General features: G+C 34.0%; 1 protein-coding gene across 1 annotated transcript in view; it reads right to left on the bottom strand.

The window, feature by feature from the left end:
• LOC110022428 (zinc finger CCCH domain-containing protein 5) overlaps positions 1 to 14,937 on the bottom strand; it is a 34,271-nt gene that overhangs the window by 18,821 nt on the left and 513 nt on the right. The window contains exons 2-6 of the mRNA XM_020721360.1: positions 14,899 to 14,931; positions 14,182 to 14,337; positions 13,857 to 13,988; positions 13,591 to 13,749; positions 6,575 to 6,667 (exon numbers count right to left, since the gene is read on the bottom strand). Of these exons, the coding sequence (XP_020577019.1) occupies positions 6,575 to 6,667; positions 13,591 to 13,749; positions 13,857 to 13,988; positions 14,182 to 14,337; positions 14,899 to 14,931 (573 nt within the window). The remainder of the gene's footprint in view (positions 1 to 6,574; positions 6,668 to 13,590; positions 13,750 to 13,856; positions 13,989 to 14,181; positions 14,338 to 14,898; positions 14,932 to 14,937) is intronic.

Raw genomic sequence — 14,937 nt, forward strand, 5'->3', positions numbered from 1 at the left:
TTCTCTGTTTCTGCATCCCCTGCACTCTCGTCACAACTTAAAAGAATAAGTAATATACGATCCTTACAATGCTGCCTTGGGGCAATTTCTCATCAATTTGAAAACATAAGCCTTGACTCGCTTTTCCTGAATATGTCCTATAAGGCGTTTGGGTGTCGCCTCTGGGCGTGACCCATTATTCCTATCATGTTGAACCTCCTTTTGGACTTCGATGGTTTAAGCTTTTAGTATCATCATGGTTGTAGGAGTTTGGTATGATGCTACACATGTGTTGCACCTATTAGCCCGTTCCATTGCATTTTTATCTTCAACTAAATGTACTAATTCCATAATTTCTCAAAATCATCGCGGTCACAGCAAACAGCGTTGCTCGAATCTTTGGCTTCAACCCTTTCATGAAATTTCCTCCCAACACTAATATCCCTCTCAAATGGTTAGCCTTGAATCTTAGTGTTAAAATCAAGGTTTGGGAGAGATCGCATGTCTCTCGAATTATAGTTGCTTATCTTGTATGTATTCAGAGTTGTATTGCTTTCATCTGGTATCGACAGAATAAACTCTTATTTTTGCCCTAATTTTGGCAGATATATGTCTCATTTCCTATCAAATTCATATCAGAGCATCAATCATTCTTCACAGTCCAGGCAGCCTCACCGACTTTGCTACTTCGCCTTTTTGACCAAATCTCATGAAACAATTACAATTCGAGTCCAACGATGCCAAATCAAAGCGATACAACTCTAAATATAAAAAAGATAACCACCTATAATTCAAGAGGTAGGCGATCTCTCCCAAACCCAAAACCTAACCCTAAGTTTCAAGACAATAATCACATGCATACCTAACCCTAAACATAATAAGTCATATTTATATCAAACAATAATAACTAATAAAAGTTTAAATTGCCCTTAGGTGTTAGTCTAACAAAATATTGAATCCAAATTTCCATGTGGGTTATGTCCAAATCTCACTAGCGTGATAGAAAAGAGAGGGAAAGGGAGAGTGGGGGGAAGAGAGAGAGAGAGTTAAAAAGAGGATCATCAAGGAAAATGGGAAGCCCTCTAGAGAGATTCTGAGAGATCTGAAAAGTTGCTTAGCTCTCTCCAAGATCCCATATTCATAACAGGGTTTAAGGTCTCGAGTGTTATGATGATTCATGAAGGATGCATAATAACCAATGTACTAATTTTAAATACATGATGTCAGCTGCATTGTTAAAATATATATAAAAAATTTAGACTGTGAACTCGGCCATCGATAGTCGACAAATTATACTCGAAAACTCGTACTCAACAACTAGTACTCGGCAACTCCTCAAAAATTCTTACACAGCACTTGTACTTTGCAACTCTTACTCGGTAACTCGGCCCTCATCAACTCAATATGTCACCTTAGGGCTATGCATTTAATTCTCCAATTCTATCCATCCTTGAGAAGATAACTTAAAAAAAGACAAGACAATTAGTAATCATCTAGATTTTTAAACAACAAGAAAATGAATAAATTCTTCATTTACCATCCCATGAGTATTTCTGGGAAGAGCGTAGCCTCACTTCTTTTAGTAGATTGTTAAAGTTAAGACTGAGGCATCTTGCCCTATAAATTGTAGCATTTGCAAGGTGTTTAGTTCATTGAATTGTTTCATGTTCTTGTTGCGGATGAGCATTCACATTCTATGATGGCTTCCTCTCAAATTGATGGGTGATATGGAAAATAGCAAATTGCGGAAGATGTGGATGCAAGAGTGCTAGGAGTAAAATGTCAAAGATGATTATTAAAGATCAAATTGACCTAAGAAAACGGTGACTAGGATCAAGGATTCGACAATCTTGCAATGCATGTTGATACCTAAATTGGCTAGCAACATGATGCGACACATTACATTACCTCAAAGTATATTGGATTGAGAATTTGCTATATGATCTAACATCATATTCCACAAGGGTGTGACTCCAATTACGAGAGAGAATGCTCCTATTAATCGGCGAGTTGATTGCAACTTCGCCAATGCAAGTCGAAATCTCCCTTGCTTATGAGGAAGCACAAGAGCCAATATGCATCCTTTTGTGACCACATATTTGAGGAGGGAATTAAGATCTTCATTCAGTAGTTGATAGCGGCTAACTTGATAGTAGGTTCTCCTTTGTTAACAGCTTTATGAGTTGGCGTCAGACTTTGGGTATAAGGATTACTTCAAAAAACTTTGAATATATTGAAAAAGAGCTTTATGCTATCTCCTTTTGTACTATTATTGAAAGATGGAATAAAAGATTTTTTTTTTATTTGCACTCGCCACTCATCCCATTAATAAAGGGAGTCTTCTAGTCAATTATTAATATAGTTAGTTCCTATGAGTAAATAAGAATGTGATAGTCACCAACGCGACGAGTACTACCAATTTGAATATACTCCACACCTTAGAGCAAGTTAGATTATAGGTAGCAAAGTAACTGTTTTAAGTGCAGACTTTTGTTCTTCCTGGGGCTTTGGCTCGCCTGCAAGTCTTTTGCCTAAAGGTCTCAACTCTCCTATAGTGGATAGTCACGTCGCCTTTAGGCACTCAAAGATTTGATTCTTTGTCATAACTCAAGTTTTTCTAATTCGCACTTATAACCAATTGCTCTTATCAAGTCAATTTTCTCCAAATTGTGATATTTGTGCTCAGCATTGACAAAAGTTAACCATCTTTAAATAATGTCGATTAGTGGTCGCATTTAGGAGACTCTTTTGCAACAACTTATTTGGGGGATTCGATTTCTCCAAGTGCTTGGTGAATTATTTTTTTTATTTGCTATTTGCTCACTTCATGTTTATTAATAAGAAAATGCTTTGTAGAATATTTAAAATCAACCTAAACAAATCAAATAATCAAATAAAAGTCAAATATATAAAGGAAAGGAGACTTCTCTTTAAGGGTAGAACTTTTAACATCATAGGTATTCCATTTTCTCAACACCTTCTTCAAATGCATTTGAGCTGATAAGCATCTGCAAAGTAAAGTCTCCTTGTGACTAATGCGGAACAAGTTGTTATCTAAGTTGGGCATTGATTTAAGCACAAAATCATAGCATCTACTCGGCAGTTTATAAGGTTGTGCCTATATGGGATCTTCTCTGATGAGATTTTCTTTGGTAAGTTCTTTATTATCCCTCCACAAATCTCTACATGTAACTTCATATTTGAGACACATTATTTACCGCACCTTTAAAGATGTTGAAACCGAATTTGTGTAGAAGAAAATGAAGAGGGAAAAAGAGAGAGATTTAAAAAAAAAAAAAGAGCCCACATGAAAAAAAAAATCCCCAAGAGAAACATTCCAAGAGCTCTGAAAAGTACCTTACGGTCTCCCGGAGATCCCATACTTATAGAAGGTCATGGGGGTCTCGAGGGCTACAATTAAGACTATATAATAAGCAATATACTAATGATAAACATATGACGTCGGGTACAACGCGTAAATATATATAAAAAAACTAGTGACTACAAACTCAGCCCTCAGTACTGGCAACTCGGCCCTCATCGCCTAGTTAACTAGGCAGAACGACTCGATGGGACAACTTGGTAGGCCGCCTTTAGAGGTAAACAGAAGAAAAAAAAGCTCAAATACATAGTGACGTACGAGGTTCTAAAAAATTGGCTTGTGAAGCAATACAGAGTAAATATTGACCTAGTTTGCCAATCTTTTAAGAAAATTAATGGCTAATAAGTATAAATTTGAAGCACTCAAATAAAATAGAATTTAAGAGAGATAAATTCAAAACACTAACAATATTATAAGAGAATTGGTATTATAATTTCAGAAATTAGAAGAGAAAAATAAGGAAACCCAAGAGAGGAGGAAGTAAATAGAATAAATAATTACAATAAATTATAGATTCAAATATATTCTCACCATAAGATCATAACATCCCTTTATATAGAAAAGGTGCCCAAACTTATTGCAAAAAAGTCCAAAGTAAAGGGAAAATTAAGATAAATATAAAAAAAACACACAAAAAATTAAAAATATCTCTAAATTAAAAAGAAAAGAGATGACCATCATCAATTCTTCAAGTTTAGGAGAACTCTCCTCCTAAGAGTTTAAGGAGGCATGTCAAATGGCGAATAAGATGGAACTAGCAATGGAAAAATTTGTTGACATATTAATATGTCGTGAGAAGAGCACAAATAGAAACACAAGCATTAGAAGAGGGGATCCATGAAACAGAAAAATCTCTATGACCATGAATGCAGTGCTATATCATTATCATATTATGATGATGCTAGATATGTTTGAGATAAATGGATTCCTATGGCTCATATCGACTGAAGAACCTAAGAGAAAGTGGAATATTGATGGCGATAAAGCTCATCAGATTGACGTTGATATTAATGCTAGAATTGTTTTGAGATAAAAAAGATGGTATGAAACAGTCATCATTATGTTAAGAGTAGCATCGACGTTTATAACGATTTGAATACTTTATTTATGGCATTGACATTGGTCATCAATATATGAAATATGACAATAAGATCAAGAACTATAAGGTTTAGAATTCAGACAATATACAAGATCACATTTTAGAAATGAACATAGATATTGACAAAGATAATGATCCTGATAGTAAGATCTGTGAGATCTGTGATCATGATAATATGCATAATCATTTTGTTAATATAAATCGTGATGATAAGTTCTTTCGAAACGGTTTTAGGATTTAGAACGCCAGGTTATGAAAAGAGATGCAGAAAAACTACATTTTGTAACAAAAAGTTTAATAGCATAAGATAAAAAATACGGTAAGATCCCTTTCTGATTGAAAAATTTTTCAGCTTTGATAAGGATAGTTCAGCTTTGAAAGTAACTAACGTAGATATAAGTGCTTTGATACAAAAGTTGATGAAGAATAAGTGATAAAATACCAATTGATGTAGAATAATGTGTCCTAAAAGCATGCAAAGCGAAGTCAACTTCGCCAAAGTTTTCAACAACAAACTTGTAAAGAATTGAATGATAAAGTAGAGCTTTACATCACTCAATTAAATTAAGAACTGAGAAAGAAAGCTTTAAATAATGCAGGCTTTAGATTAGAATTAGGATTATGTTAAGAATTATAAGAGAGAATATGAAAAATTGAGAGCTAGGATAGACAGTGAGACGAAAAATTCCAATGTAATTCAAATTAAAGTATATCAACATCAAAATTTCACTACAAATTTAAAGAGAAAAGAAGTTGTCATATTACAAGTATGATCAAATTAAAAAGCAAATTGCTTAAGCACTAAACTAAAATATAAATCTTTGGAAAAACATTAAAAGAAAAATACTAAAAATAAACAAAATCTAAAAAAATACAAAAGAGGCATCATGTCCTATATTACTTCTAATAAAATGAAAAATAAATATCTAGGTGAAAGATTCATAATAACAAAAACTTCACAGGGATATTAACATAATAATGATCAAGATAAGAAAATCTACTGAAAAAAAAAAGTTGCTAGAAGACGATGAATAGTTAAAATTCATAATAAGCCATAATAAAATAGAAAAATAGTAAGTGGCACTGGAACCCATATCCTACTGCATCGATAAGGAGAAGGTGGCCTCCCTTTTGTATAAAGCGCATTAAAAAAGTTTTAACTTTCAACAGTGTGAAACTACCAAAGGTTAGAGGTTGTTTGGGATCACTTATAGTTTTATTTATCTTTTTATTTTTTACTTTGTTTTGTTTTTGTTTTTACTTGGAATAAATAATGTTTGGTACGTTATATGTTCGGTTGTTTTAAAAAAACTCAAAACTTTAGATGTTTTAAGTGTTTTTAAAAATTCGTTAATTTATTTTTTAAAATAAAAATAGAAACATGCAAAAAAAATGAAGTAAACAAACATGTTTTTAAAACAAAAGAAAAAAAACATAAGTTACCTCAAACAAGCTCTAAGCCTTTCAATATCAGTTTAAGATATAAGAAAGTATATATGACTGCACATGAGATAGCATCTAAAACACTGGCCCATGAATTTAGAATTCAATGCAACCATGAGAAGAAATGGTTGAGAAGCCAAAAAGAAAAAAGAGAAGACCATTAAGCTCAATACAAGTTGTTAGCAAACGAAAAAATTGAAAATTATATGACTCTCAGGGAGATAAAATTATAGGAAGTAAGCAATCAAATAATAACAAAATCCAAAGATAAAAGACAAACAATTAGACAATTTGAAAATTGAAACCCTAAAATGAACTAATGCACCATTGATAAAAAGGTTTAGACATGCAGGAACAAAATATATAGGCTCCAGGATCAAGATCCTCGAAAGCATTCCCTTTACAGCTATAAATTAATAAAAAAATCATCACAAAAATAGCAGATTATGTTCAACGAATGTATACCAAGCATATTTCTTTATCTCTACCATCAATAAAGCAACATTGACATCCCAATCAGTTCAAAGACAATCCTATTATTCTCATCATAAAATAAATCTTACAGCACATTCTCGTTATAAACTCTTATGATTCTCGTATATAAAAAGCTAAGAAAATAGGCTCTTCAAGAATTACATATAGAAAAGAACTTCGAAAAAGAAAAAAACAACCTTAAAATTAATAATTTCACCGAACTTCAAAAATTCTGTATGCACATCCTCATAAAATTCTTCATAAGAACGCTCAACCTCTTCATCTGTATACTGAAACAGAGAAGAAGCATTAAAATTTGCGGAAGCACACGAGTAAAAGAAAAAACTTCCCAAGACAATAAAAGATATAAAATGTGCCATGCAATTACGAGCTAGTTGCGCATAAATGAAAATGTTTCCTATGCAGTCTGAACCCAGATAATCATATCAATTTCAGCAATCCGGCAACACAAATTTTCACCGTTAAAGTCAGTAACAAGTTTTAATTATAAATATTTAAAATTAATTTGAACAAATTCCATAAATGTTCTTTCAATCAACCTAAAGCACATCATAATCTCTCAAAATTAATTTATTTTTTTCCAGATACATGTCTATTGCCTTTTTCTACATGCAAATCTCGTCTCAATCTGCTTTTTATTCTCGACACCCTTACTCATGAAGTCATGGCGCACATGTGTAGCACCATTAAATGTTTTCAATTTTATTTTAATGGGACAAGCAGATTTTAAGAGAAACAGAAAATTCAAAAGTTAGAATAATAGAAAATATGCTAAAAAGATAAATGGAATTTACTAGTAGTAGAACAAAAACATTATATAATATTTGCAGTTTTCGTGAGCAAGGAGTTGACATATCGTATATATCAACCAATAGTATTAGAAGTTGGACCTATTATATAAGGATAAATATAAATTTTAAAATTAAAGCTAGGTGTATAGAGTCTCAAAATCCCTCAAGAGTACTATATATTAAAAAAAATCATAGTAAATTAAAAAATAAATTTTATAAAACCATCATAAGGCCACCGATGCCTTAAAATAAGTGTTGAGCCGTAAAGATGCAATTGATAGAAAAGTTGTGCATGATAGAATTAAAAAGCATCGAGATGAATAGATTTATAGAAAAACTATGAAAAATCAATGGATAAATGATTTTGTTAAAATGATGGTGGGAGTAGCACACATTAAAAATGAGGTAATAGTAAAAAGAGTGAAGTGGTCATGTACAGCTAAAAGTAGAAGATACAAGACAGAAAAAAAAAAATAATTAATGTTTAAAAATAAAAAACAAAAAGAATACAGAAAATAAATACTTTTTTGCAAAACTCAACAAGAACAAAAGACAAATGTAGATACATAAAGTTAACCCAAGTAGCATGATGATGATTTATTCTGGCAGCAAAAGTTATAGATAAAAAAAATAGATATATCAACCAATTTAAATTATCATATCATATTGTTGTCACTTGGTTGTAATGGCACACACACGCACACGCACAGATAGATATATATATATATATATATATATTAAAATAATGAGAAATAGTAACAATTACATGTGTCTTTCCACCGGACTAAATTGACTCGTCCCTAGCTACTTATTTGTTTTTCTTTTTTTTGCATGTTTTAAATTTCTCGAGTCTCTCTGTATCCTTTTGTTGGGTAGTACTGTACTTGATATCGTATGGGTAGGATGTCTCAATTGAGCCCTCTCATACAACCTTTATTTATCATTTCTATTTTAATAAAATCGGCCCTTGGGCTTTTCAAAAAAAATACAATTTAAATTATCATATATATTATAAAGGTTGTATGAGAGGCTCAAGAGAGACATCCTACCCATACGATATCAAGTATAGTACTACCCCAACAAAAGGATATAGAGAGACTCGAGAAATTTAAAACATGCAAAAAAAGGAAAGTTATGTATCATTTCACCCATATTATATATCAATGGCAGCTGGTGTGATTGCTCTGTTAGGGTTCCTCCCTGAATGGTCGTGAACTGGTTCTCCTTGAAGATTGCTTTTGGTGTTTCCTCTCCCTCCTTGTCTCCTTGTCTTTTGGTTGTTGCTCTTTGGATTCCAGCATTGTTGTTGGGTGTTCATTCTCTCTTTCCTGGGCGTTTGTTTTTTCAAACTGAGGTTACTGTTCCATTGTCGTTTGTGACTTTTGTTCTTCGGTTGGGGTGAAAACCTCTAGATTGTAGTTTCTGATAGCCACTGCTACCCCTATTGATCTGGAAACTAACATACAATGGTCTAAAGCTACTTTCGCTGATGTGGTGGGTAAAGGTTTTGATACCCTTAAGAACTTCGACAACTTGGTCTTCCCGTAATATTACCATGAAGCTCCTGAAGGTAGAGGAGACTGTCCTTTTGTTAAACATTTGGGGAAAAAAAGAAGGGAAGCTAGCTGTCTTCTTCTCTGAAACTGAAATTCAAACCCTCTCTGATGCTTGCAAATTCACTTTGATTGGGAAATTTCAGATTAGCCACCCTAAGATGGAGTCCATCAAAAAATATTTTGAAGATTTGAAACTCTTGGGTGCTTGGAAGGTCCAACCTAGTGGATGATAGACATATAATGATTCATTTGGCAAGAGAAGAGGATTATGCAAGGTTATTTGCCCAACAGATTCTGCATCAAGATGGAGTGACCACGAAATTATTAAAGTAAACACCTGATTTTGATTTTAATCAATAACCACCTATAGTTCCCATCTGGTTTAAGCTTCAGTAGAGGAAAAAGCATTGTGGATAATGTGTTGTTGGGTCAAGAGATGTTACTTGATCTAGACAGAAGTTGCAAAAGGGGAATGTCATTTTCAAACTTGACATCAAAAAGGCCTATGACACCATTCATTGGGGTTTCATAGAAGAGCTTCTGAGGGCTAGAGGTTTCTCTACTGATTTCGCTGCTTTAATTATGAGATGGCTCAACCATAATTCTCACTTGTTAATTAATGGCACAGCTATGGTTACTTTCATTCCTCAAGAGGTATCAAACAAGGTGATCCTCTATCCCCAACTATATTCATTTTGGTGTTTGATTATTTATCAAAAAAGCTTAATCAGCTTTCTCAGACTTCCCCTCACACCCAGTTCAATCACAAATCAAATATTGCTATCAACCACCTCTCCTATGCTGGTGACATCATTTTATTCTCTGAAGCCACCAAAGCTGCAGTCAAACTGGTATCCAAATGCCTTTAGGAGTTTAAGGACTGTTTTGGTTTGCAGTTCAACACACAGAAATGCCTCATTATATTCAGTAAATGGGTAATGCACCTGTCAAACAATGGATATCTACCTACACAAAGTTCAGTTCCAGCTCGACTCCTCTGAAGTAATTAGGTGTGAATTTAATCAAGGGTCGAACTAGACATGAGGTAGTCACTAAAATTCATAACCATCAGTTGTTGGACTAACTCTTTTCATTCTAATGGTGGAAGGATCATTCTACTCAAGCATGTGTTATATGCATTCCCCTCTTATATTTTGCATATGGTCACTCTGGAGAGAAGTACTCAAAACCTGCTGGAAAAAACTTTCAACGGGTTTCTTTGGTCAGGTCAAAGAAAGCAAGTGCACTGGACTAATTGGAACAAGATTTGTAAACCTTTTCAGAATGGGGGGCTTGGTTTCAAAAGCTTCATCCACTTGAAACATATAAACGTCTACAAATTATGGATTCATTTCAGATCCCAATCCTCCCTCTAGGCAAAATTTCTTTGGGGAAAATATTGTAGAGACCTCCACCCCTCTTTGGTATCTGCTAGGTAAGGAAACTACATAATCTAGTCCTGCATGGTTAAAGTAAAAAAACAAGCAGAAGATTTATTCATCTGGGATTTGGGGGCAGGTGATATCAATTTTTTGGTTAGATAATTGGATGGTTGAGGGGAAGCTGGCTACTTCTCTCCCTCCTCCCACCAATCTTAATCTCAAAATTTCTGATTGTTGGACTAGGTGGCAATGGAATCTCCAAACCTTACACAATATTCCGGACCCCCAACAAATCAATAACACTGTGAAAATCCTTGTAGACACCTCTAAGAAGGATAAACTGGTTATCAAAAAACACCATACTCAATCAGTAGCTGACTTCAATTACACTCATTGTGATCAGGGCCAGAAAATCTCTTTGGGAATACATATATGGGGGAAATTCATATCCCCCTCAATGTCTTTCTTTTGTTGGAGATTGTTTTCCAGGCTTCTTCCCACTGATGAAATATTGAAACTGAAAGGATTAAGGGGTCCATCATGTTGTGTACTATGTAGACAGGAGGAAGAATCTATTCAGCACTTATTTTTTAGTTGTTCCTTTGTCCAACAAATTTGGAATTTTGTATTAAACCAAAGCCACATCTAAAAGTTAACTCTTTCATGGTAGAATTTTCACACTTGCTCGGCTGACTAGCAGCAGGTCAAACTCTCTATCATTCCTTGTGTAGTGGCTTGGTTTGTAAGGATGGCAAGGAACCAACACAAACATGAAGGAAAACAGCAGGATTTCAAGGTGGTTGCCACCAACTGTCGACTCCACATTAAGAAGATTATCCAACTAAAGAATTTTCCAGCTTTCTACTTCCCTGAGGAGAGAAACCTGCAAATCACCCTTAACAGCAAGCTTGTCTATTGGCTAAAACCTGGTAAGGACTGGATAAAGGTGAACATTGACGGTAGCTTCTACAACTCTGATGCTGGGATTGGTGGAGCTTTCAGGGATTGGCAGGGCAAATGGATGCTTTGGAGGCTGAAACCATTGTTGTCTACTGGGCTATCTACATTGCAGTCAGGTGTAAATTCCAGCAGATGATCGTTGAAACAAACTCCCAATTACTAGTCAACATTCTCACACAGTTGTTGCCCTACCCTTGGCACTTATTGATATGGGTTAGAAGAATTAAACAGATGTCCACACAACTTCACACAAGATTCCAATTTATACATAGAGAGGGCAATAGACATGCTAATTAGCTAGCAAGCGCAGGTCTACACTCTGAATTTTCTGAAATTAGTACAGTTTTATCTCACTCGCTTTTGTTCTTGTTAAATGGGGACCTTTTAGGTCTCCCTTTTATTAGATTCATGTAACTACTTCCTTTTGATCAATGAATTCACTTCATTCTTGTGGATACCTCGGGTATCCTTCAATGTGGAGTTTTCTCTAATATATATATATATATATCAACCAATTTAAATCATCAAATCACCTCATTCTCATTTGCACTTATTTCTAAAAAAATGGCTCCAAGGTTGGAATCAGCTTTTATAATGTTGAAGGGTTATCAAAGGCCAATTACTTCAAATCAAACTATTTTTAATTACCTTATCACATAAATTATCAAAGCAAACTTTAATATAAACCGTACTACTCACATGGTTAGGTTGGGGTAGGCAATAGATGCTTTAGATAATTTTTCCAATCTCCTATTGCTTCCATGGATGCTTTGGAGGCTGAAACTCTTGTTGTCTACTGTGCTATCTACAGTGCAGTCAGGTGTAATTTCCAGCAGATGATCGTTGAAACAGACTCCCAATTACTAGTCAACATTCTCACAAAGTTGTTGCCCTGCCCTAGGCACTTATTGATATGGGTTAGAAGAATTAAACAGATGTCCACACAACTTCACACAAGATTCCAGTTTATCCATAGAGAGGCAATAGACTTGCTAATTGGCTAGCAAGGGCAGATCTACACTCTGAATTTCTGAAATTAGCACAGTTTTACCTCACTCTCTTTTGTTCTTGTTAAATGGGGACCTTTTAGGTCTCCCTTTTATTAGATTCATGTAACTACTTCATTTTGATCAATGAATTCACTTCATATATATATATATCATCAAATCACCTCATTCTCATTTGCACTTATTTCTAAAATAATGGCTCCAAGGTTGGAATCAGCTTTTATAATGTTGAAGGGGGTTATCAAAGGCCAATTACTTCAAATCAAACTATTTTTAATGACCTTATCACATAAATTATCAAAACAAACTTTAATATAAACCGTACTACTCACATGGTTAAGTTGGGGTAGGCAATAGCCATTGAATTAGAGGCCTTGCAAGCACATACTATTGACAACTATTATATTCTACCTTAAATGTGATCTTCAAATATTATTTTAACAATTAGAAAACAAATGATAATTTCACCTGTAAATTCTCATTTCATGTTACTGCTATCCGTAACCACGAAACATGACAATGCCAGTGGCTATGCAGTAAGGAATGATGACAAAAAAGAAGAGATGTTAAGAAAAATTGCAAAGGAACCCAAGTGAAATAAATTAAGGAAAAGGAGTTTCCTGCAATACTCCCCGCAGAAAAAAAAAACAGCCCTTAATTAGGACTATCATTGTGAATCACTTACAATAAATGCAAGAAGCAAAAATAAATGAATTAGAAAACAAATAGCAACAATGTGTACAGTATAGGATACAGAAGCAATATAACTCTAGTCCCCATCCTCAGCCCAGGTTGTAACTTTAAGCCACCATTTCAGTATACCTTGATAGTATTTCTGATGCTACTTTAGTTAAAGAATAGTTATAAAAAAAAATCACAAGTGAAGGGAAAACAAAAAAGAAGAATCTAATAATGGACATATACAGAGAAAAAAATAGAAAAAATAATTGTGAGCTAACAGAAACTACAGCAAAACTTTCTATTGAAATGCAAAATGAGGTTGCAAATAAAAGCACAATCTTTGGCAACATTTTAGAGAATTCTGAGGTATTGAATTTGGAAGCTTCAGGAATTTATGGTTGTGTGATATTAATCCATCATAATCAAATGCAGCTTATATTATCCACTCAAATTACAAATGGTGAGAGGAAAAAATAAACATAAAAGAATAATTGAACAACATCAATATAGACAAATCGATGATTACCTGCTAAAACCAAATGATTTATTTTTTCAGCTCAAGTTGCAAGTTAGTCTATGAGTTTAAAATAAGAAATCAAATTTAGAATTGCCAAACCAACGGCACATAAGTCACCATGTATAATGCATACTTCAAAGCAAAAGAAAAAAAATTCAATTAAATAATAAAGAGTTTTTTTTAAAGACAGGAAAATAATACATGGACTAGGACAAAATTTGTGTTTTTCAGATTAGAACGGCATAAAGTATCGATTATCAGGATACTCAAAAGCCATAATAAGCATGAGCTGACAAACCTCAAGCCCCTCGTCTTGTTCACAAGTAAGGCCTGGTCCATTATACATGTTTTTTATGAGTAATGTGCAGGACTTATCAGGATAAAAATGAACTCTACTGCAACGAGACCCAAAACGGCAGGCTCCGGTCTTCAAGTGGAAAGGGCAATGAGCCTTATCCTATAAATAAACAAAAAGTGTCACAACAAAATGAGAATAGAGAAAATTATGCACACATTCGTAATAGAAATTTTGTGATAGAAAGATAAAAGTACTAATAAGCATACCTGTTCAGTTCCAAAATTTGGAATCTGCTGTGCAACACTATCAATCATTTCTTGTGCTGTTTCACCCTGTACATAAGATGCAAAAGCAGCAGATTGAGGAGGAAGAGGATTTGATGTGGGTCTGTCATCATCCTGCAATGGTTCTACCAAATTCTCAGAGCAAGCATAGGTTAGATGGCATATACATAAAAATTGAAATTTGGGTGTTAGATATGTAATTACATAGGAATTGAGTGGTAAGCATGTAAATCTTCTTTAGAATTATTAAGCAGTTTATCCACACCCAAAAAAATAGAGCAAAGTAAGTGAGCGCGATGTTTTGAACCTCTTTGTCTTGAATTCGTTCAGTAATTCCCTTTGGAACCTTAACCCTTTTCTTTTTAATGATAATCTCATTCCCTTGCCAAATGATCTCCGCTAGCCCTTCATCAACAGACTCATACTCATCATCAGCATCCAATCCACAGGCATTTTCTGTCAGCTGTTAGCCATATTAAGCATTCATATCAACGGTTAAAGATCTTTAAAAACAGCTCTAAAGTATGTGTCGTATCTAATAAGAACAGAATTACATTTACTCGTTTATTCATGCTTTCAGAGTTGGAGATCTAATAGAATAAAATAGCTAATTTTCTAACTCAATGCAATTAATTTTAACATAAAAGAATGCAGCATTACTTTCTGCATGCTTTAAACTGCAAAAATGTAAGTATTTTCAGAAAAGAAGAACATGTCATTAATCTGTCCATCACACCTAAGTAGATCCTGTGCAAGCTAATAGATGAAATAAAGAGAGTTTTGTATCTTAAGCCCAGGTAAAAGCTTTATCATCACCTTCTTCACTGGAATCATCATCAATAAGTGTAAAGCTCGTCCTCACATTATGATTCATGAAAACAAACGGATAAAGGAATTTTAAAAGCAATTAGATCAAATAATGTCCAAAGAAATTCAAATCAAAATACACCAAAATATGCACACAAAGTTCACCTTAACGCTATGCAGGAAATGGATTAACAAAATTAAAAAGCATAAACCGTACCGCCATCCTATCTTCATCCTCAAGGAGCTTTTTCTTCCG

Source organism: Phalaenopsis equestris, unplaced genomic scaffold, assembly GCF_001263595.1.
Source record: "Phalaenopsis equestris unplaced genomic scaffold, ASM126359v1 Scaffold000190, whole genome shotgun sequence".
Classification (NCBI taxonomy): Eukaryota; Viridiplantae; Streptophyta; class Magnoliopsida; order Asparagales; family Orchidaceae; genus Phalaenopsis; species Phalaenopsis equestris.